The sequence below is a fragment of the Clavelina lepadiformis genome, chromosome 4 (assembly GCF_947623445.1).
Source record: "Clavelina lepadiformis chromosome 4, kaClaLepa1.1, whole genome shotgun sequence".
Classification (NCBI taxonomy): Eukaryota; Metazoa; Chordata; class Ascidiacea; order Aplousobranchia; family Clavelinidae; genus Clavelina; species Clavelina lepadiformis.
In genome coordinates, this window is record NC_135243.1 from 20,464,610 (window position 1) to 20,488,213 (window position 23,604).

The window sequence follows — 23,604 nt, forward strand, 5'->3', positions numbered from 1 at the left end:
TTGTTTGACATTTTCTGTGGCGTACCGGTGCTATTGTTATAGGCTGCTAGGCTAATTGGAGGTGTGAATGTGCATAAAAACTATGGAGAAAAATTATTTGATTAGAAGGTGGAATACTTTTAGTTAGCAGTTGCTATTTTACCGCCAAATAAATGAAAGTTATCGTACCGCTAGTCAAACTAAAAAACATCCTACATTGCCTATTACGTGTTGGTAGGGTAGGCTTACTACTGTACTATGTTTAACTAGGTCTAGTCCAAGCTGATTAAACAGTTAAAGTACCGTAACCGATGCTTGAATATCACCGTAAACCAAATTCTTAGTCAGATGCCAAGAAATGCTTGACTTACGTACAGAAGAGTAATTGCCGTTTTGTTTCCAAAGTCAGTTGATTCCATTATCAGCGCGGGTCCAGGTCATATAGCTTTCAAGTAAACGACGTTAAATCAACAACACAACCACTCAACAGCAATCGTTTACCAGGTTATAACTTCACTATGATGAATGTGCATTTTTTAACTTGTATAGCCCACTAGAGGTTATCAATGGAGTAATGGAGCCTAAGATCTATATAATCTATATATTTAGCCAAAAATATACGGGCCTGCATGGTAGTTCATTATAGAATACTGCTCCATCATCCTTAACTTTTACATGTTGTTTAGCATAGCTTACACTACACCATGTTAGATTTACAAGCCTGTTGGTTTAAAACAATAAATTTAAATGGAAAAGTTGGTATTAAATGATTTATAGTAAATGTTTTTTGTGAGTGTTTTTTCCAGTTAAATCATAGCCTACCAATATATAAATTTGTGTTCGTGCATATGCACATACATTTCTCAGCTTCTATCGTAATACAGTGATTTTATGTAGTATCATGTAATTCTTAATATGAAACGATGATACTTTTTCACGTATATTGGTTACGCTGCCTGTTGTTAAAGATCGGAGGTTAGTCTAGGACAGGCATGCACAACATACGGCCCGCGAAACCTTTTCGTGCAGCCCGCGAGATATTCCGTGATTTCGCTCATTCAGGCATTTTCTCCACGGTTACAGTTACATAATCAACGAATCCGATGCTTTACCGCCGATAAGCGTTAAAAACAACTACATACTGTAGTGCGAGAGGCAAACGTCTCTTGACAGTAACCATCTTCTCAATAATATCTCTTATTCGACGGTTAATCGGTCACATTATATAAAGTAGGCTACACGTTAGTTACAACAATGTTAGCACGCGGCCCGCGAAATTTTTTTCCCCTAAAACGGCCCGTGTATTGTTTTGAGTTGTGCATGCCTGGTCTAGGAGAATGGTTACGCAAGAAGTTTATTTTAGTTATTTCAGGTTTAATTGAAGTTAGATTTAGATTGGATGATAGATTTAGGTTTGGTTTAGGTTACTATCTTATAGCCTTTGGGTTAGCTTACGAAGGAACTGAGAAAAATAACTTGAAACACTTTTTTTTTTCGGTGAAGTAGTGACAATCAATATAAAAATGCGATAAACAGAAAATGATGAACTAGCATTGTGGAAAGTTAGACAAGAATATATGCATGTTACGTTTGCCTTCAGCATCAAGTTTTAAAACAAAAGATTGTACAGACATTTGGGTGGTACAAAACAGTTCTCATATTTTTAGGGTCTTTGTGTATTTTCAAAGTATATGTATGGTATATGACATATTTTTTATATACATATACAGTAGGTCTATGAAGTATATATATTTTGTAAAAATATTGCAGAGTCATTTAATTTGGTTAAGGTTTGTGTGGTTGTATATATTTTGTTTCCAATGATAAACTTGTCCATAAATGTTTTGTAAGCTTATAGTTTTTTACAGATCCTTACATACTTGTTTTGTTATCAAAACTAACGCATTTTTGTGAATTGTGATATAAAGCCACATTATCACATATTCACTCAAGTAGTGATGTCGTCTGTTCGTTTTACTGTGACAAAAACTGATAAAGTTGAAGGGGAGGAGACAGTTAATGTTGAATCAATTCCTACAGAGAATGCCGGTGAACGGTAAATGTCTTTTGCATATGGCTTTATCATCTTCTTGTACTTTCATCTTACATTTTACCTAAGCCCCGAATTTGGACACCGTGTTATAAATGCAAAAATATCTGACTGTACATTCTATTTTTGCAGCATTGGCCTGATACAGGAAGCCAGGGATGTGCCTTCTGTAAAAATTAGTGAACCGGAGGCCAGTAATAACACCTCTACAACTGCTGATGCTGCTGGTATGTGCAATTTCAATTTCTATATTCCTGAACCTGATGTATTTATGAGTATAAACATACAATGCACACTATTTTTCATGGGCATTTTATGGGAAAATACCATGTTTGATTTAAAATGTATACCAAATTTAACAAATTTAATAGTTGTTTTTTGTATGTATATATTGTTGAAAAATGTAAATGATCATCATATGCCAGCTGAAGTATCGGCATTATTTCACATTTTACAAAATTGCATTTAAGATAACAAATAATAACACCCCATAGACTTCAGTCCAGCGCAATGTTTACCATGAAAAGTTGACTGCTATTTTATGATGATACTTAACTGAGTGAGTTAAGAGGTTACACAGTGGTGGTGCAATCTTAATATTTCATTCACAGTAAACATTGGAATGACAGTTAAAACAATGCTAGGTCATTTTTTGCTTCTTAAATTCTCACACCACTCTTCTACTGGCGCTGAGCACACTTAGCAGTACTTAGTGGTTATGTACAGCTGATTTTCTCTTTTTGTGCCATCAACTAAGATCGCCATAAACACAGTGTGGTGAAGTCGTTAATGACTAATGAGTCTTTGAACGTCTGTTACCATTTACCAAACAGCTACAAGAAGAACGGGCTTTAATGCCAGAATTTTTAATAAACTATATTCATTATATATACCGTAAAACCTCTATTTCACCGCCATAGCGCTCTATTTTTCAACTCTTGTTTAAAAGTGGCGTTCTATTAGAGGTGACGTTCAATTAGAGGTTGGCGCTCTATTTTTCGACTAGCTGGTCAGAATTTTGAAATAAAGTTTATTAATGAAAAGAAAAAACACCAAACACATTTACCGGTATATACAGGTAATTAGAAAATATACTAATACAGGGTGATTACTGGTAAGTAATCACAAATTCACTGGTTAAAATCAAGTGACGCGTCGCTGTCCTCGTCATTTTCATTACTTTCCTCATTAATATCAAGTTGCTGAATACCGGTAAGTTCATGTGTACCATTAATGTAGGCATTGTTCCGCGCTTGCTTGAGAAGTTCCTGTCCAGTCTGAATCGGGCCGTCTGACCTGAAACAGTGGATCTTGCAATCCTCAGAGCCGTCTAGATTGTTGGTCAATCCGCATCCCTTGAACGATTTGATGATCAGATCCTTCGACAGCTGATCCCAAGCATCGACTATCCATTTTAAATAAACTTCCATTGATGGTGCTCGCATGTTTCCGGATTTGGTGTAGCTTTTCTTTTTTCTTTTCTTTTTTTCTGACAAGTCGTCGTTGGGCGGCGTGAGACCAAGTTGTGACGAAGCAAAAACTTTTCCAACCAGCCATTGCTTGCACTGAAATTTTCGTTGTGTGACAAAGTGAGCGCCTCTCTCTGGATCATCGCGCGGCTAACACGCAACTTCTTCTGACGTTGCTGACGAACCCAGTTTATGAGTATCTCGTCGAAATCCTTGTCCTTCAAAGGACGTCCGGCACCTTGGAGTCGCTTGCTTGAAGAGGTGGAACATGACATCTTCAAATGAGCCTCGAGCTGTGCTTTCTGTTTCATCCAATCTTTGACACATGAACGAGGAACCTTCTTGATTTTTGCAGCCTTTGATTTATTGTATTTCTCAGCGTACGCAACAACTTCCAGCTTAAAGTGCATGTCGTAGTTTTTTCTTTTTGAAGGAGTTGCATCTTCAGATTCGGAACTGCTTGACATGGCCGCTAAATTTTTTACCAATATGTTCTTATCGGACTCTGCGGAAGTTTTAATACCGTTAATTTTTACAGTACTTTCCCTCGTCAAAAGAAAGTGATAAACTCTTAGAAGCAATGCCATTATGCCAAAGATACTCCCACAATAAAATCCTGAATCTTAAAAGCTAGCTGTCACATGTAAGGTTGTGATGTTGAAAAAAAGGCTTTTAAAGTCTATTGTTATGCGTCACGCGGGCGAGAGTTCGTTTAAATAAATAATATAAATTTAAATAATAGCCCGTAAAAGAAAAAATTCTTTCTTCTGTTTGGTCATACCCGGTTTAGAAGGCACAAGGGAGACTGCTATTGTTTTAAGCTTTCCTTTGTTCAATTCAAATTGTTTGCTTACCGCATTACTGCTGCTTATTGTAACGTGATACTGCATTGTTACTACCGGTATGTTGGTTGGTATCTTTTAAATGGCTGCTTTAACTGCTAGATTGTGAAAACTTAATCAATTGTATAATTATCAGTAGAGACTTGCTAATACAATTCACCCGCTAAAAGTGGTGTTCTATTAGAGGTGGCGTTCAATTAGAGGGAGGCGCTCTATTTTTCTACCCTTCTTTAAAAGTGGCGTTCTATTAGAGGTGGCGTTCAAATAGAGGTGGCGCTCAAATAGAGGTTTTACGGTATGTTGCTCTTTACCTAGCCTATATATCACACATGGTATCGTTCGTAGTTGTGTCCCTTTTTACAGTGAAATCAATATTCACAGTATTACATTACCATAATTGATTTGAGGGCTTATACATGCCTAGTAAAAATAACACCCCAATGTAAAAACTAAGTTTTAATTTTTATAAAATCGTGATTCACATTTCCCTCTGACACAGACATGCTTGAAGTAAATTTTATGTCTTGACTCAATTCACAAGTTACCCAAAACAAGAGGTGATTCTATTTTATCTTGTCAACAAAAACATAAATGGTGTTGTGGCTATTTACTGGTATTTTATTAGGCTGTATTGCGACATTGGCTTGTGTTCACTGCCTTGACCTTAAGTGGATGTTTTGCAAATATTGCGTGAAGCGTTGAAATTTCTTTCAGCCAGAAAATTAACCTAAGTTCAAATTTCATGTTGACACTTAATGTAATTTTGCTTTCAATAATTGGAGTTACCATTTCACTGGAAAAATTGCATTGTTTTGTGATGGACACCGCAACAACCGGTTAGGAGAATAATTCAAACACATAAATTTTGTTAAAAATGGTTAAATCATAATATGGGTTACTTCAAACCACAGATGAGGATAAGTTAGTATGTAATAACTTTACGCTTAGGTACGCATTTAAACCAGAAAAGTCGCTCTTGGTAAACCGTAGTTGGTGAAACAGACACGTTTTTAATATGATAAATTAGCCAACAAGCCTAGCTACGGTACTTTTATTGAAAATGACTCTTTCACCAAAAGTAGATCACGCAGCCCTTTGAGAAAGATAAGCGATCAGGTCGTTCAAAAAAACAGATACCATTTGTATTTGCTATTACATCACACAATTATGAGTGTGATGTCACTGGTAAGCTGTTGGTCGAGAAAAGTTTTGATCACTCTTGGGTTACTCGAGGTCAGCGATTTCATGCACCGCCCAAGGCGCCCCGCGATAAGCGAGGAGATTTCTTTGTATCTTTTACAGTTTTCAACACTTGAATGGCCTTATGACGTGGATTGCTCAAGCATTTGAAATGCAGGGTTAGAAATGTAGCAAGTGACGCCACAGATCAAAACGGTGTCAGTAAAATCGATTAGAAACGAACTTACTTTGTAAAAACAGATTAGAACAAGTTTTTTTTTTGAATTAGTTATACATATTAGAATAACGAGGCAGGAAATTCCATTACTCATAAGCAGTTTTCGATCTAATTTGGTAGCGTGGTTTGCATCCTGTGTTGATGTAATCGGTTTCTCCCAAACGCAGCATGATGATATTAGCATTATTGGAAGTGCGATTATAATGATGTCATCGTTCATGTAAATCTACCCACGCGGTTTTGGTACCCGGTATTTACTTACATTTGGTGATTATGCTACGACTTAGAAAATATTTTCATTAGTCTAACTGTTTAGAAATGGAAAAAGTTAAGTTAATTTGGAAATTTTGGCTTGATTTGTAATAAACGATTTGTATCGGTTTCGACGGTGGTCTTTTTCTGTGTTTTCAACTTACTCTTTCAAATGTGCCTGCCAGTGTGGCAAGATTGGTAGCTATTCGAGTTGGTTTCTAATGTTTAGTTTGTGTATCTCGGCGTTTCCAATTCTCATAGATGCACAAAACCGTATAGAAGTTAGGATATGTATAGTGCTTTAAATTGCCGTCAAGTGTCAACTATGTTGGTCAAGTAAGTTGCTTTTGAAATTTAATTCATACGAAATAAAGTATAAGTAGTAAGTCTACAATTTTTAAAATGTGTAGATTTCGTTTTTCGCGACACGGTAATTTTGTGATTAACCACGTTTGAAACATCAGTGCACGTATCCTCCAATCAGGTCAGGTTAAACTTATTGCGTTTTTATGGTGAAAACGACGGATAGTGGCGTCATGCAGTCGTTTACGCAGATGATTCACGCGCTTTGCTTTTGCATTATTAATACAAGATAGGATTTTGTTGACCTGCTGTGCCGATGCAGATAACTGTCTGATACCGGTATCAATGTACTCTACATCCATTCACATATGTCATTCATTGCTCGGGGTTTCGCAGCTGGAAAGGTGTTTTCGATTATATATTCAGTATTGGCTGTTGAGCTGACAGACGTAAGAAACGAAATTGTTAACTCTAAATTGGCCAATGGGGTAAATGAAGATATTCGAATGATTATTGTAAGGTTTATCTAAGGTTAATTGATGAATAGACGTGGTGAAATCCTTTTTTTGTCAGTTCTGTTTTAATCCAAGTGTGTAGTTTGTTTGTAAAAACATAAATATCTTTGGCAGGACATGCATGCGGTAAAATTGCATTGTCAGGTTTTTATTTGTGGGAATGTACACTTATTACATCTTCAAGAAAACGCGAGAAAGATAACTCGTAGTCTTAAGCATGTTCAGAGTTCAGGCAGCTAACTTTAGGTTAAGATCTTAATCACAAAGGCGTTTGGGCTTGACAGGTTATTTGCACAAACGCGCCCAGTTGGCTTTGTTGCTTTTGGCCCACCATCTCCCATGCTTGTAATACTTATAATCACGTCATTGGCGTTATATGTTTCTTATTGAGTTAAATTGCTTTTGGTCATGGCGTTTAAAAATTATGTAGTCGAAACGGTGTCCGCGGAGAAGTGCTATTTTCGAACTCTGCGTCGCCTAATGTGACGTTATTCTACCACCAACAAGCACCGTGCTTACTTTACGAAGTCTTTCAGTCGGCGTATGGTTAACAGCGCTATAAAAAGATTGTAAGTAAACAGCAATAGACCCCGGCACTAACCGGTAACAATAATCATAATAATGGGCCGTCAGAAATAGGACTCCACTGGTTGAAGCGTTCGTAAGGCTGATCAATTGTCAGTGACACCTACGTGCGATTAAGTTCGATTTCCTGTAATAGTGAAGAGTGGAAAGCGACTAGTTGAACACTATTCAACATGGAAGCTGACTGTGTTATGTCAATATAACTCATGAGACCAGGTGTTGCTTAAATGCGTTTTAAAGGGTAGTAAACGTTCTAATTAAATGTATATCAGGCAAACAGACTGGTTATTTATAAAAACGGTACAGGGCAACGGTCATATTAGGGTGGATGTATGCTTAACAAAGTTATCCTTTAACCGTTCGTGTTAGTGACAGTAACTAGCCACATGTAGTTCAGGTTTACCCCGCAGAAGCAGTGGTTTATTCTTCAGCATTACATCAGTGCTTGTCTTTGGGTACTTGGAAACTTATATGTTATGAATGAGGCCATTTCCCAGGCATGTTGCACTACTGTGTGTTATTCAGCCATACCACAGTCATACAGTTATAGTTTCGAAGCTATGACTGTTATTGTTTGCGTTGTTATTGGTGCATCTGGTGCATATACCCATTGTACCGGTATGCTTTTAAGTTGATTGTTTGGCCAGTGTTAGTCAGGTAGTTAGCATGAAACAAACGGTAGCTCAGTGCGTTTTGTTCAAGACAACTTTTGACTGGTTGAATGACAATATGTGCTGTTTATTTATGATAAAAGAGCTTATTTGATCTCATTATTTTGGCTTAGAAACTGTGTTGGCTACATTTACGAACATTTCCGGACTTTAATGGAGATATTAGGTATGAGGTAGGAAAGCAAACTTAATCTTGCTTACTCTGAAAACCATTGGTTTAAACGCGGAAAATGACTAGAAGAATCCGAAGATAACACCTGCGTGATACATAATTATACTTTCAGTCTTAACATATGGCTGCTCAGGCTATCACCAATGCAGTGGCATCAGTAAAAGGTGGCTATGAAGAGATAGCTGGGTCCATTCGGGGTCAACCAAATTCTAGCTCTGGACGTAAGTTGCCAATACTGGTTTACTTTTTTATTAACTCCTAAGAGTTGCATTTTTCGAAAGAGTGATAATTTTTTCTTACATGTCGTCGGGTGGGGATATGCATATTGATGACAGTTTTGTTTCTTTTTAAGGATTTTCTGTTCAATTTGTCAAGAAGAAAGAAGTAAATTCAGAAAAAGCGATACTTATTGGTAAATTTAAACCGGTGTTTGTTGTGAATGTTTTGTTCATTAATAAACCATAACTCACAAATTTTTTATTTGTGTTGTCATTGTCAACATCTGTAAGGGATCACATTAATTTTTCTGTCATTTGCAAGATTATAATTTCAGGTAAACATTTTGCTGGAATGCACCAATCACAATAACCGTCATAGTTTGTTACCAAAAATGAAACACTTTCCATATATATATATACCCAAATTTATGTCAAATTTTTGATTTTACATCCATTAGCTGCTTTTGACCTTGCAAAGGTGAAAGTAATTACATTGAAATTTACCGTATATACTTCTCTTACAGTTATCATTAGCTTTGACATATGTTTTTAAAGTTGCCTCCACCATGTTGGACCTCACATTGCTGAGGATGCAACAAGCAGGAAGTTATTTGGTTGTAGAAAGCTATAGCCAAGTTTTGGTACCTGAAATAATTTCCTGTTTAAGCCAATTATTACAACCTGGTCTTGTAGCTATTCTGTGTGTGCTTTTGCTTTGCTTATTGCAGTGGTTCCCAACTTTTGTTCATGATTTCTTTATTGAACTGTTTATGAAAAAGCTGGTTACTTCTAATGTGAAAAAGGTCTACTTACGAGTTTTTTTAAGACTATGTTAAAACAAAATTGTTTTTGATCTAAAGATTAAGCTGTGAATCACTTTTTTTGTCTGAAATCTTGCACCACGACATTTGGGGAACACTAGCTTATGTCATTACATATGTACCGGTATTGTTAATAACAATCTCTGTACTAGTAACATACATACGTTGTTATCAGTTTAAGTACAAGGGGTTGTTGTTTAAACAATTACTTAGGAGAAGCATTTAGGAAAGTTTCCTTTTCTGGTATGCATGTTGAATATAATATTGTTTCTACCATTTGTTATTACCCAAGAGGTAATGTTTTGTGGTTTAGATAACATTATTAACTTTTATTTTTTGTATAGATATATTTAAACCATGTAATATTCCAACAATGGCTGTAAACCGAATTGCACTCCTAAACTACAAAAGCCTTTCCTTTTGTTCATCTTTATCATCCTCTAATCTGCTTGACGCCCAATATTTTTTTAATGTTACAATTGCTTAACAATAAGTAGTTTGTTGTTTGGCGGTAGTGATTGTAAGCATTGCGGATTCAACGTAACGACCTAACAACTAGGGTCAACCTTGGCCATTTGACCAATTGAACAGACATGTGGCGGAGACAGGTTTTAATTAAGGAATGGGCCGATAGACAGATTCAATTGTAATCAATGCAGTTTAATTTCTATGCCAATGCAAGTGTTATTGCCAGTACGTTTGTGTCTTTTGATGTGAGATTTCCTTGCAAAGATGGAAGAATGCTTGGGAGTGATTTTCATTGCAAATCAATACAAAGTAATTATTGGTGCGGAGGAGGCTTTGATCTTTCGTCAGCTGTAACATCCATCAATAGAATAGAACAATTCCCATTCACGTGAGGTGAAGGCCAGTAAAAGAAAAAAGCTTGTTGTGCTAAACCCAACAGGATTCAGCTGCTGTTAGGATAAAGGTTTTGGCACCTCCAAGTCCACATTTCTTTTAGCACATGTTTGACAGGTCATATAATTCGTACTGAGTTAACTTTACTGTTTAAAGAAGGAAGCTACGAGATTAAGGGATGATTTAATGTATAGAATATTTGAGTTATAGGTTTCTTTGCCAGTACAACTTGTAGCAATTATGCAACATAGTGAAATACCTCATATTGTAGTTGATTTAGTTGAAGAATCAAGCGTTGAAGAACCAGTGGAGAGTATTAGTGAGAAGCCTCCAGAAACAAGACGGTCTTCATTAAGAAATTTAGCAAGAAGGTTTTCACGTAGCGGTGCCGGTAAGTTCATTAAATGCAGTTGTAGGTAAAATTTTGTGAGATTTTTCCATATGCCCTATATTTTCACATGCAAATCAAATAAGCTTCATCTATATAAATAGTGTAACCAGTTGTGCAGTTGACACAACAAGCATAGCCTTGTTTAAACAAAGAAAGACCAAATGCTTCAAGATACCTGAGGAGACATTTTATTTCTGTAAAATGCACAGCTTATATACCGGAACTTTCTTTGCTTTCAAATGCATGAACTTAACACTAAGCTATCAACATATTTGTAGAAAGAGATGCACTTTGATGTAAATATCATTTTTAAACATCAGTATTTCCGTTCAATAAACGTAAACAATGTATAAACATCATATTTTCACTAGATAATGGAAAAAAGAAATCCGTCCTCGTGGATCCAGAGTCAGGTGACACTGCAACCGGACATTTTGCTCTCTATGAGGTACAGTCCTTTTCAGCAATCTATCATCATCCTGCTGTGTTGTATGACAAAATTTTCTTGAATCAGTATTTTAGCTGCTAAATAGGTGATCATTGGCAGCTATTTGTTAATATAACTGCAGAAAATGGATGGAGTACAATCCTCACTGGCCTAGTAACTTACGAAAAAATAAAACTTATCGAATATACAATTTCAGGATGAAATGCAAGAACGCCCTCGAGTGGCAACCCTACTCGGAGCACTTGCGAATTATACGAACCTATCACAGGGTGCTAAGGAGCACGAAAATGAAGAGGAAGGGAAGCAAAAGCAAATAAAAGTATGGAGCCACGTTTGAGCATTTTCATTCGTTTTAATTCAATTTACCTTTAATTATTATTTAACATTTGAAGTTAATATAAAGTAATGAGCTCTGTACATGGAGAAGTTAGTTTTGTGACAAGAGTACAATGTGGATGTATATTGACATCCTTATCAAGTATCCGGCGTCCATTAAATATTAAAAGATATACTAGGCTAGCTTATCAATCCCAATTAGATGTTACAAACATGTCAAAGTTTAGTAAAAAGAAAACTGATTCAACTTAGAAATAAAAATAATAATCAAACTTACTATATTAAAATTTATGTTAATCTGCTTGTGATTACGAATCGAAATCTGTGATTTATTATATTCAGGCTGTAAAGATGGGCACAATCATGGGAGTCTATCTTCCCTGTGTCCAGAATATTCTTGGAGTCATCCTATTTGTTCGTCTCACATGGATTGTTGGCCTGGCCGGAATATTGGAATCATTTTTTATCGTACTTTTGTGCTGTTGTACAGTGAGTAACTAAAAAGGTTTTCATTCGTAGCTGATAAAACGATAGCATAAGTGCCCCTGAAGAATTTTACTTTTTACTAAGTAAAGAGACAAGCAAATACAATATGTGCTCGGTTTTTACTCTACTTACTTGTTTATTATCATTTACTAGACTCTTCTCACTTCTATTTCAATGAGCGCCATTGCAACAAATGGTGTAGTACCGGCTGGAGGATCTTACTTCATGATATCAAGAGCACTTGGTCCAGAGTTTGGTGGCGCAGTGGGAGTACTTTTTTATCTTGGTACCACCTTCGCTTCATCCATGTATATTCTTGGAGCTGTTGAAATCCTCTTGGTTAGTGCAGTTTGTAGTATATATTATGATGCAAAAAATTGCTTAATTGGTTTTCTGTTTAGCGTTTGTTAAGTGGTGTCGTAATCATTAAAAAGTATCAGTGTTCAGCAATCATGCAAACAACTTGTTTACAAATCATATTCTTGTCTTAAAATTTTGAATTTGCATGCCTGATACAATTTTATTAAAAGTAAATAACAAAACATAAATGTTTATCAAAACAGTAAAACGTCATCGATTTGTCAGTCCCCAGAGTACTATTTACTACTCTTTAGTTACAAGCTGGAAAAAAACGATTTGTTCTTGTCTAACCTTGGTGTTTTTACTTGCATTGATTGATACCAAATCAATTTTTTTATAATTGCATATCGGTACTACAGCCTTGCCCTGACGTCATTACTCCTTGTAACGTCTGTTAAAATAATCTCACTTTTACAATATGATTACACGTTGATTACAATTAGATTTTAGATTTTGTTAGTCAGGCACAATTTTCGTTCAAGCTCAGATTAAATTTAAGAGAAATGCATATTCTAGTTTGCAATGTTATGTACAATACATGCATCGACTACAGTAGTTTGTTGTTTGTTTATCAGCAATCAATTGTTCTTTGATAATAATTTTTATGTGTTATAGACTTACATAGCGCCGTCGATAGCGATATTCCAACCCTTTAACGGGCCAGAAAACAAAGGAAATTTGTTCAACAACTTCCGAATTTATGGCACCTGCTTTCTCGTTATAATGTCTCTTCTTGTCTTCATCGGTGTCAAATACGTGAACAAATTTGCTTCGCTTTTCCTGGCCTGTGTCGTTATTTCAATACTCGCCATATATGCTGGAGTATTCAAGTCTGCCATCGCACCACCAACTGAAGAGTAAGTGTAAACATAGATCGTTATAGATTAAATTATTTAAAAGAAATGGTGAAAACTTTCTTGTATGATAACGGATTGTATTTTGAAGCGGCTTTCATGTATGTAGAATCGTGTTGCAATACAAACACACCATTTATTCTGTTGTGAATATAATTAACGTAGGTCATTGGACGGTTTTGTTGGATGTTAGTATGTTTCAGTTTAAATTATAGGTGGTCTAATACTTAAGTTTCTTTTATCCGTCTTTATTTTCGAGACATTTGCTAATTTGTATCGCCCCTAACTTATATTCCAGGATATGTTTCTTGGGCAACCGTCTACTTCAACCAAGAGATCTGACTTTTGCTTCGTTTGGAAAAGACAGTTGTGCCAAGTTTTACAATGACACCAACACTAATGAAACCAACGTAAGTTTAAATTATGTCTTAATTATTTTGCATCAAATTCCCACATTGCTCAAAAAGATGTGCGCCACTTTACAGATAGGTAGGCAATGTTCAATAAAAAAATTTGTCAGTTTATTCCTGTTACTAATGTCATTGAATTATACACAACAAACAACAGACCTTGTAATGAAAATTGCAGTCGTATCAAGCAAAACCCAGTATTTCATGATATTAATAACAGTGCTAAAACATCCCTACGACGTGTCATAACTGCTCTATGTACTTCTTCTTTCATCAGTGCTCACTGAGTATCACTTGTTTTCATAAAATTGCTCTCTCATCAACTTAAACTTAGGGTCAACAACAATGTATACACAGACAGCTTAACAGGAAGTGTTAAAACGGTAATATTATGACAACCGGGTTATCAATTGATTTTTCGCTCTCCTATCTGATTGCTTTCTATCTTTTTGGGTTTTATTATGAAGCGTAGGGAATTAGATTTGCCGATGTTGCCGTGTATCATTCACTGACTCGTCAATCAGTTGCAGATTGGTGGAATTATTTGCAAGCGGACACGTTTCATGACGTAAAATTTAACATACGTCTATGTAACTGTAGTAGATGTTACTATAACATTGTCCATTAGTCCTGTAGCATAGCGGACAGAAGCGAATCCTTCCGGGTCCCAATGCTCTCATAGTCCCATATTTTGCATGTTACTATAATTGAAGTTTATTGTTTATATGTAATAAACTAATAATACAGATGCCGATATTTATTAATTGCTTATCTTCGTCAAAAGGTTTTTTTTTTATTTTCATCCATGCATGTTATGACTTTTCTGCTTTGTTAACGTGAGATACTTTTCGTTAAAAAGATACCAACCTACATTTACGAAAGTTATTGCGAAACAGTCAATCAAACTGTGGGTAACTCTTCCGAAATCGTACCAGTTGATGAATGCGACAATTACTTCGCAGTCAATGATGTTCAACAAATTCAAGCCATTCCTGGACTTGGCAGCAGCGTCCACATAGGTTTTTAACTTTGTGTTTTGTGATATTTTTAATGCTGTTGTACTGTTTTGTTTGTTTGTTCCATTTTCCATTTAGTAAATTAAAGCATTACAGCACTGTATTTTATTAGCAAAGAATAATTTTGAAGACATAGATTGCGATGTAAAACCACAAAAACATGCATTTTAAATTAGTTCCTCTGCCGGTGTTTGTTTCTGAGCATATATTGTTAATTTTATAGCTACCTACGATCAAAGCTTCGTCTGTTATTATCTACGCAGGTCTTTTCCGTAATATCTATTTTCTAATGCTCACCGGCCCTATTTATACTAACCAAAGTACGAATCGACTTCTTTCAGAAAACGCTCAATCGCACTACCTGCAACAAGGCGACCCGATCACAACTCTTTCGCCGTCGGTTCGAAACGTTCCATACGTCGATGAATCGAACGAGAACACGCAGTCGACTTGGCTGGTAGCTGACCAAACAACTTCTTTCGTTGTTCTACTGGCCATCTTTTTTCCGTCTGTTACAGGTAGTGCTTCATGTTTTGAAAGTTCTTCGTTTTAAGTCTTGTGGGTTCTGTTGTGGACGTGCAGTGCTCGAAATTAACTCTTGTTTGTTTAAGCTACTTTGATAATAATAATTGACATTATAGTGCCTTCGTAATATTTTAGCCTTATTACATGTCAAAGTCTTCAGTTGCTGTTACAAGTTATCATAAAAAGCAGTAGAAGTTGAAAATGTGCATGTGGTGGTAAAAGCACTTAATTCTTTCATTAAAAGTTTGCATGTTCGATGCGATTTTGATCAGAGTTCGTCGGGTTTGAAATATTTGTTTATTTTCCAGGCATCATGGCTGGATCGAACAGGTCTGGAGATTTAGCCGACGCCCAGCGCTCTATTCCTAAAGGGACTATTGGCGCTGTTTTGACTACAGCGTTTATTTGTATCCTCAGTTATTTTGCTAAGTTTGACGACATTTGTTTGGTAAACATGTACTAAAATGTTTTTTTGAAATTGATTATAACATTTATGTTTGAATACATTGCTTTTTTATTTAACTGCATAATATTATAAATGTGCAACTCTTGTGTCGAATTTCTTAACCTAATCTACAACAGATTTATCTACCGTTATATTTATCGGAATGAGCGTTGACGGAGCTCTGTTACGTGACAAGTAAGATATAGCGTTTATCTATTGTATCAGCTTGTACATTGTTCGGTATGTTATCAAGTATCCGCATTTATGCCATAAATCAACTCAAAGTTTCATTTAAACTAAGAACTAATCTGTACAATCTGTTTAATCTGTACAATACATACGCTTACACAAGACACATGTGGCAAAATGCAGCCGATATCTGAAGCTCACACTTCTCTGTGTAGATTCGGCGACAGCATTGGAAACGAACTGGTGGTTTCCATACTCGCATGGCCCACAAAGTGGGTTGTCCTCATCGGGGCTTTCTTGTCAACAGTAGGGGCTGGTTTGCAATCTCTTACTGGCGCCCCTCGTCTGCTGCAAGCTATCGCCAAGGACAACATCGTACCATTCTTAAAGGTAGAAATAATGTCATTGGTTATCACGTTTGACTTGGCTTGCTATGTTTTAGTGTTTATTGTACCTTAAAAAACGTAGCGTAGTACATATTTCTGTAAGCTTCGATACTGTTTCTGCCGTATTGCTTTTATAAGCAGAGTTCGTGTTAGGTCCAATTTTTCCTATCCCTTCCCCATTGTATCTTCATAAGGTCATATTGTAAACCTGGAATAGAATTTACCTGGCAATTTACTAATCACATCAATCGATCTTGTAGGTGTTTGGGCGCGGGAAAGCGAACGGCGACCCTACCTGGGCTCTTCTTTTGACCGTCTTCATATCACTCATTGGGATTTTAATCGCAAACCTCGACACCGTTGCCCCTATCATCACCATGTAAGCATAGTATACACTGAAGCAATGTACCTCATTTGAAACGCTCTATCTACTTTTGAAGTACTGTACTTACTGTACATAAGTAACTTCTTTTAAGGTAAAATGGTTGCACTAGAGGGTGATAAGGAATTGGGGTGAAAATGTATCAAACTTTTACTTTTCTTTCAGGTTCTTCCTTATGTGTTATATGTTCGTCAACTTAGCGTGCGCATTGCAGACTTTACTGAAAACCCCAAGTTGGCGGCCGAGGTTTAAATTCTACCACTGGTATGTTATGTTGGTGCCATGTAAACCAGATAGTGCATGAGCGATTCACTGAAATGTATTTTCTACGAAATTGAATGAAATGAAATTGGTGAAATTCAGCCAACAGATTCATTTTATTTCTGACTACTTTGAATATCTTACACAACAGAATATATGCAATAAATGAGTTCGTGTTTCAATAGGTTTAATTTTATTAAACATTTTTCTTATATCCATGCAGGACTCTGTCCTTTCTGGGGGTCTGCCTGTGCATTGCCCTAATGTTCCTATCAAGTTGGTATTACGCACTTGCCGCGTTGGTCCTCGCTGCGGGCATATATAAGTACATTGAATACTGCGGGTAAGATGGTTGCGCGTTGAACTACTTTGAATTGTAGATCAACTTCAATGCAGGGAGACACACAGCCTAACATTAGAACGCTTACTTGAAATTGATTGCGTCGTTGAACTTTTTCCCACAATAGCAGCACATTAGTTTTCACCTGTTGGTAGGACAAAAGCTTGCATTACTCACACAAATATTGAGTTCTGTTATGATGCAAAATTCACTTTCCAGGGCCGAGAAAGAATGGGGCGACGGCTTACGAGGTCTGCAACTCACCACTGCCAGATACGCCTTACTTCGTCTCGAAAGTAGGCCTCCTCACACCAAGAATTGGAGGTATTTTACTTCATACTTTTCATATAGCTTCTTTTGGCATGGCAGAATCTTATGTTTTTTCACACTTATACGTGTGCGCAGTAGGGAGCTTTCTGTATGGGCAAGGACGTAGTGAGTAACCGTAGCAACAGTTAGCTACTGAATCAGAATAGCATCAACCAATGTGTAAATGTAACGTATGATAAAATACGTGGAACTTACTTTGTAATTATCAACATACGTGGTGGGAATACTTTTCTTGCGCATAGTTTAGTATTTCTTTTTCACCAAAATTCAAATTTACCAAAGACATTTTGCCAAAGCCCCGTCTATTCACTCTAGTGTAGTGTGACGCATTGCAAAAATACAAAAACTATAATAAAATTAATAATGTTTGACGCCAGACCTCAGCTGCTCGTCTTGATGAAAGTGGACGACGATTTGAAACCAAAGCACGAGCAAGTACTTGAACTAGCCCAGCAATTGAAGGCAGGAAAAGGTCTGACTGTGGTTAGCTCCGTTATAAAAGGAAACAGCCTCGAAACCTATCCTGAAGCCAAAGCCGCTGAACAGGTGTGATATCGTGTACGAAATATCACCTTTTTGATTAGTTTTTATAGTATTTTAAGTATTTTCTTTACGGTAACTATGAAGATGTACTTAACGCCTGTGTTTATTAGTGTGAAATGAGCAAGTAGCAAACAAGCTAATGTATGAAATGGACACACGCTGCAAATAGTTTCATAAAATTTACTTAATACAGGAAACAAATACAGAACATTGAGACAATAACATTGAAGCGCACTTGTACTCAAGCCCCACTTGGTATTTAGTTGGTATAGCAAGCGTACTTCATTTCAATCGCTCTTTTTAGGAACTCTTGAAATGCATGGAAGCCCACAAGGTCAAAGGCTTCCAGCAGGTGGTGGTCGCCAAAGATGTATCAGAAGGCATCAGTTCGTTGATCCAAACCACGGGGCTGGGTGGACTCAGACACAACACCGTCATGATTGGTTGGCCGTACGGCTGGAGACAGAGTCCAGACCCAATAAATTATTCGGTTTTCTTAGGTCGGTGGATTTTGGTTCGAGAAACAGGATTATTTAATGTCACGTACAATCTTTTCTAGATCAACTGAACTAGGACTTAGCTTAGTGTATTATCTTAATCGCCTTTCAAAGGCTATTGTTTTTATCACAGCAATTAATTAGAAGGTTTTAATTTCAAAGTATTAATTTCAAACCGTCTTCATTATAAACATAAAAAGCATTCTCTCGTCGATTATTTCGTTGTGTTATCGTTTTACTTTTGTCTATAGATTCGATTCGCGTTGCATCGGCGTGCCAGAACGCTATCCTTGTGCCAAAAAACATCTCGAACTTTCCAAGTCGTAATAACAAAATCGAGCAAGGAACGATCGATGTTTGGTGGGTTGTACACGACGGTGGATTGCTCATGCTTCTGCCTTTCTTACTACGGCAACATAAAGTAAGTTACTTGACTTCTTGGAATTGAGAAGTTTTTCGCGTTTCGCTTTTAGTTGTTGCTTTGTGTTTAACTTCAGTAGAGTTTTTGGGTCATTTGACCGTTATTCCTTCGTGAAAGGTGAATTAGTGTTTCAGTGCGTAGGTAAATGACGGTTTTTACAAAAACATCTTTCTATGAAAGATACTGATAACTGCAGAAATAAAGTAAACTAACAAATATGCTATGAGTAGTTTTTATTTAGTCAAACTAAAAAGTATTTACACCATTTAACGCACTAATTGCATCACGATGCAGAGTAAAACATAATATGCAATTGTACTCGCTGCAAGTGACCGATGTTCGTTCTTCGGTATTCACGTAGGTTTGGAAGAATTGCCAAACCCGCATTTTCACGGTTGCTCAACTGGAAGACAACAGCGTACAAATGAAAAAGGACCTTGCCACATTTCTGTACCACTTAAGAATTGACGCTGACATCGAAGTCATTGAGATGGTAAATGGCAAGAATATTTTTAGCGATTCTGAACTTTTCTAAGCGTCTTGTTTTTGATGAAAACCCTGTCATTGCATTTCATGTCGTTTAGATTATATCAGAAGTGTAGCGTTTGTCTGGTATTCTATCCAATTCCTATTGGTACAATTCGGTTTAAACTTCATGTATAAATTTTCCTATGCCTTGTTTTGGTCACTTACATATTTCTGTTATAACAGCAAGACTCCGATATATCGGCATACACGTACGAACGCACTCTTATGATGGAACAAAGAACGCAGATACTGCAACAACTCAATTTGACCAAACGAGAATCGGAAAGAGAGGTTTGTTACGTAATAATAACTAATAACATTTGTATTACACATGCGCTTACATACACTATGCAGGCTTTGCTAATACACCTTGCTGTGAAGGGTGTATGAGTGTGTATTGTTATTACAGCATTTTATTCAACGTGTTAGAGCGACTCTATGTACAAATTATTTGAATGTATATTTATTTAAGACAAAAGTTTAGTTTAACGGTTTATTCCATGATTTATTCAAATAATTTGAATATGCGGTAATGCAGTATACTTTAAATTCAAATTATGTCTTGAACAAACCAACTTTATATTGCCGAAACGCGATACTTCCGTCGCATTTGCTTAAGTCTTGTTCTGCCAAGAGTACACTTTGATCAACTTAACCTTAACGCAATATCTTGGAGTCGTTATGTCATGTTGATTTTTACTTTTCTGAGGACTGTTTCAGCAAGTGTGTGAAATAAATCTGGGGCTTAGATCTGCATATTATACATGTATCGAGCTTAGAGTGGTTGTATGTATTAGAGTCCGCCACTTGACATTCGGTATTTACTTGTTTATATTCTAAGCTTTGTCTTTGTGCTCCTGTTCGTCTTAAATTAATCGTTTTTTGAACTGCTTTGTTACACGAATTTGAACTCTAAAGGTCGACAATGTAGTTCAGCGTTCCAGAAGTGTCCGTTTTCAATCTCCGAGCAAAACCAAAAATGAAACTCAACCGCAAGAAATTGAAAGCGATTGCGATGATGAGGTAGACGTCACGTGATGTTGTCGTCATAGTTCTTTTATTTGTTGACATTTGTTTATTTTCCATTCGTTGCCGTTTCTACGTTTGTTTGTTTGTGGTTAATTTCAGTGGAGTTATTTATTTTGTAGTTGCATGTCATATTTATCTTCATTTGATGGATCATTCTTGAAATTAGTGATTTGTTTTCAGTTTTTTTGTGAATTTCTAACTAAACTTTACTGAAGTTTCCTTAAAGTAACTTTTCTGTTATGTTTTTACTGTAATGTTGTCAACGTAATTTATTCAAGCATAACTAACTGCAGTAACTCATTTTTTATGATCAAGACGTATACTCAAGCTTTTAGTTTTTCCAAAAAAAAATCACAAAACAAATCAAAATAATTTCATTCTTGTTTGAATTTCACCAGTTCAACACAGCCTTGGGTCGACTACAAAAGGGATATAGCACTGGCGGGGCGGTAGGGACCACTCCAGCCTCCCCAGAACTTGAAATCGATGCCACTCAGATGACTTGGACTCCTGGTAAATTGCTCCAAGCTCAAAGCAAACAGCCATCCGCCAAATCTGAGAGGAGAGGATTCGGGAATCTCTTGGACATTGTCCCGTGAGATTATTGCTAACTTTCCATTTATAGTCGCCGCGTGCTTGGAATCTTTTTGTTTTATATGTTACAGAGTATCAGTCTTGTGGTATATTTTTCTATTTTATTCAAACTTTGTTGATGTATTTATTATCGCATTCCCTTCTCTTGCCGTAACATGTAAGACGCGCTGCAAAATCAATTGACTTGGAAATCTTATCACAGGCAATCTACAAACGTCCGTCGCATGCACACAGCTGTCAAGTTGAACGAAGTGATCGTGAACAAATCCCACCAAGCCGAACTCGTCATACTCAACCTGCCCGGCCCACCCAAGGGCAGCAACAAATCCAGAGAAGCAAATTGTAAGATTCATGCAGACAGTTTGACAACTTAGCGGTTTAATTGAGATTACGTAGAGATTTTAATAGATATTAGAATATTTTTTTTATAGATGTATACGTTATTATGGATTTAAGTTAACATTATGTTTTTTTATTACTCTCTGGTACAGTATATATTACTAGCTAATGACCTTTAACATGTTTACTTTAAAATTTTCTTCATGTTGCAGATATGGAATTTTTAGAAGTTTTAACCGAAGGTCTTGATCGGGTGTTGATGGTTCGCGGCGGTGGTCGTGAAGTCATCACAATCTACTCTTAGATGACGTCATAATCACTCGTTATAGCTTCACGATGGGTTGTTGGATGATAGCCGTTAGCAAGCCAAATATAATTTTAGATTAGTGCTTGACTTGTTACAACTCACATTAAGCACTGTATTAAATTCATATAAGATTTTAACCCTCAGTCGTTCTTTTACTAAAACTTTACGAACAAAACCACTATGACGTCATTTCTAATTATTACCTTGTCACATTTATTGTTATTAAGCCTCACGGCAATGATGATTGTCTGTATTTAGAAAAACGTACTTAAAACTGAAACTGCTCTGCCCTCTTACCGGAGTTACTGCAGATCAGTGGGTCGGCAGTTGCGCTGAAAACTGTATCTTGTCTAAAACATTCTTAACAATTTGTTTTCCCTAAACAGCGATTATGCGGAAATTTTGTTTTTAACGCTCGTCTTATTCAAAGTATTCGTTAGAAAAAATTTTCTGCCAATCGTTCATTGTTGTGTTTTATCGAAATTCCACTTGAACAGTTTCATAGTTAAAAGTACTAGTTGGGAATTTGGTACGTGTATTTCCAAACATATGCAAAGCGCTTTAAACCGTTCGATTGTTTTCTGGTACCATAATGGGTTCCTGATTGGTTAAAAGCTAGTTTTTAAGCTCATAGCTGCTAAACCGTGGCACCATACTTCCTCAGTTGTGCTTCCTATGCCTTGTACTGCTGCTGTTAGAAGTGCAATTGTGTGGAGACATTTTTGCCGAAAATTTGCTGCAGAAATCGTTTTAGTTTAAACAAATAAAAGAAAGTGAAGTTTTTAAGCATTAGGTTTTTATTCACTGCGAAAGTACAACTTGTTTGACACTTTTTAAAAGTTACCTGCTTCATTTTTTGTTTGCGTTTTGCTCTATGAAAGCTGTTTACAATTTTTCTCTGTATTATGCTGAAGACAGTCCTAGTTATTTGAAAAACTCCTCCAAACTTTGGGTGAATTAGCGAACTTGTAAATAGTGATTTTGTTTCATATAAATGTTTTATATTTTCGAATATTGTGACGGAAGAATTACTTCGGTAATTCTAGAACCTGAAGTTGTTCTTGTGATCTTGACTAACTCGCAGCCTGCAACAGTCATTGGTAGGTAGTAGAGAAGTATCGTCAAAATGGGTAGGCAACAGTACTTGCATAAATAGCCTATACCGTATGGATGTTTCTAGGTTGGCAATAGAATTTCGAGAAAATAGTTTGATACTTGGTAGGTAGAAAGCCAGGTTCGTTGTAAATGCTTGTTTTGCTACAACTCTAGATGTGGATTGCCAGGATTTAAATTACATATTTTCTGTAGGCATATGAAAGCTTGAGATAAGGTTGGGTTTCATGCTAGGAATCTGCAATTTAGATACTTGAGTTATGTTTAAGCTTAATGCTAACAAGCAAAAATTATCAAGTGTATAAAATAAGTAAGAATGTATGTATAAGAATAAAGAACGCAATGCATGAAGATAAACGTTCTGATACGGTAGTACACACACCAAAAGCAAGCGTTATGGATGTGTAGCCTATTTGCATACTTACCAATGCCTATTAGTACGCGTGTAAAGAAAAATAACTGGCTGTTATGCTCGGTCTCAGCCCTTTTTTATACTTTCAAGAAAGATTAGGATGATAACATGTATATTTTATATACACATTAAAAACACAAATGTTAATAATTAATCGAAATCAAATGTACGAAATGATGTAGTAAATAGTTTCATTACAGTGACAATGAATGTCCTAAGTGCTCAACAACAAATACTGATGTCATTAATTTTAGTACGTGTCTTGTCGGTACATGTCTTATCTTTAGTACACAGCAATGTCGAACTGTTGTTGTTATTTTACCTATACAGAATAAACCAAGAAATAACAATTAACACAAACAACAAGGCTGGTCACCCCCGTCTGAGTAAGTTTAAGCCGCTGTAGTCACGGTTCAATAATTATCGGAAACGCGCTTTTTCTTCAAACGCCGGCCAAGCAATCACGTCAGCAATTACGGTTAAGCGGGGAAGCGTGTGTTTGACAAA

At 36.4% G+C, this 23,604-nt stretch overlaps 1 protein-coding gene across 5 annotated transcripts; it reads left to right on the plus strand.

Annotated features, from left to right (window-relative positions):
* Positions 1–1,825: 1,825 nt before the first annotated feature.
* Positions 1,826–22,626, plus strand: LOC143451304 (solute carrier family 12 member 4-like). 5 transcript variants are annotated; one of them, XM_076951755.1, is made up of 27 exons: positions 1,826–2,035; positions 2,162–2,256; positions 10,427–10,546; positions 10,918–10,994; positions 11,191–11,313; positions 11,673–11,819; positions 11,970–12,155; positions 12,792–13,033; positions 13,329–13,440; positions 14,300–14,459; positions 14,798–14,974; positions 15,290–15,388; positions 15,564–15,621; positions 15,831–16,005; positions 16,262–16,380; positions 16,549–16,647; positions 16,868–16,987; positions 17,204–17,308; positions 17,692–17,860; positions 18,162–18,357; positions 18,606–18,775; positions 19,137–19,268; positions 19,487–19,594; positions 20,222–20,326; positions 20,731–20,927; positions 21,129–21,268; positions 21,478–22,626. In XM_076951755.1, exons 1-27 carry the CDS (start codon positions 1,938–1,940, stop codon positions 21,567–21,569), a joined length of 3,621 nt encoding a protein of 1,206 aa, XP_076807870.1. In that variant the 5' UTR covers positions 1,826–1,937; the 3' UTR covers positions 21,570–22,626. The 5 variants fall into 5 exon arrangements, with proteins under 5 accessions (XP_076807870.1, XP_076807871.1, XP_076807872.1 ...); XM_076951756.1 differs by having other exon boundaries at positions 10,436–10,546; XM_076951757.1 differs by lacking the exon at positions 20,222–20,326 and having other exon boundaries at positions 1,827–2,035.
* The last annotated feature ends 978 nt before the right edge of the window (positions 22,627–23,604 follow it).

Bases quoted from the DNA above. Each gene is read 5' to 3' on its own strand.
- LOC143451304 (XM_076951755.1), top strand. From the start codon at position 1,938: ATGTCGTCTGTTCGTTTTACTGTGACAAAAACTGATAAAGTTGAAGGG. The intron at 10,547-10,917 runs GTAAGTTCATTA...TATTTTCACTAG, and splicing joins GTTTTCACGTAGCGGTGCCG to ATAATGGAAAAAAGAAATCC. The intron at 16,988-17,203 runs GTAAGATGGTTG...TTCACTTTCCAG, and splicing joins AAGTACATTGAATACTGCGG to GGCCGAGAAAGAATGGGGCG.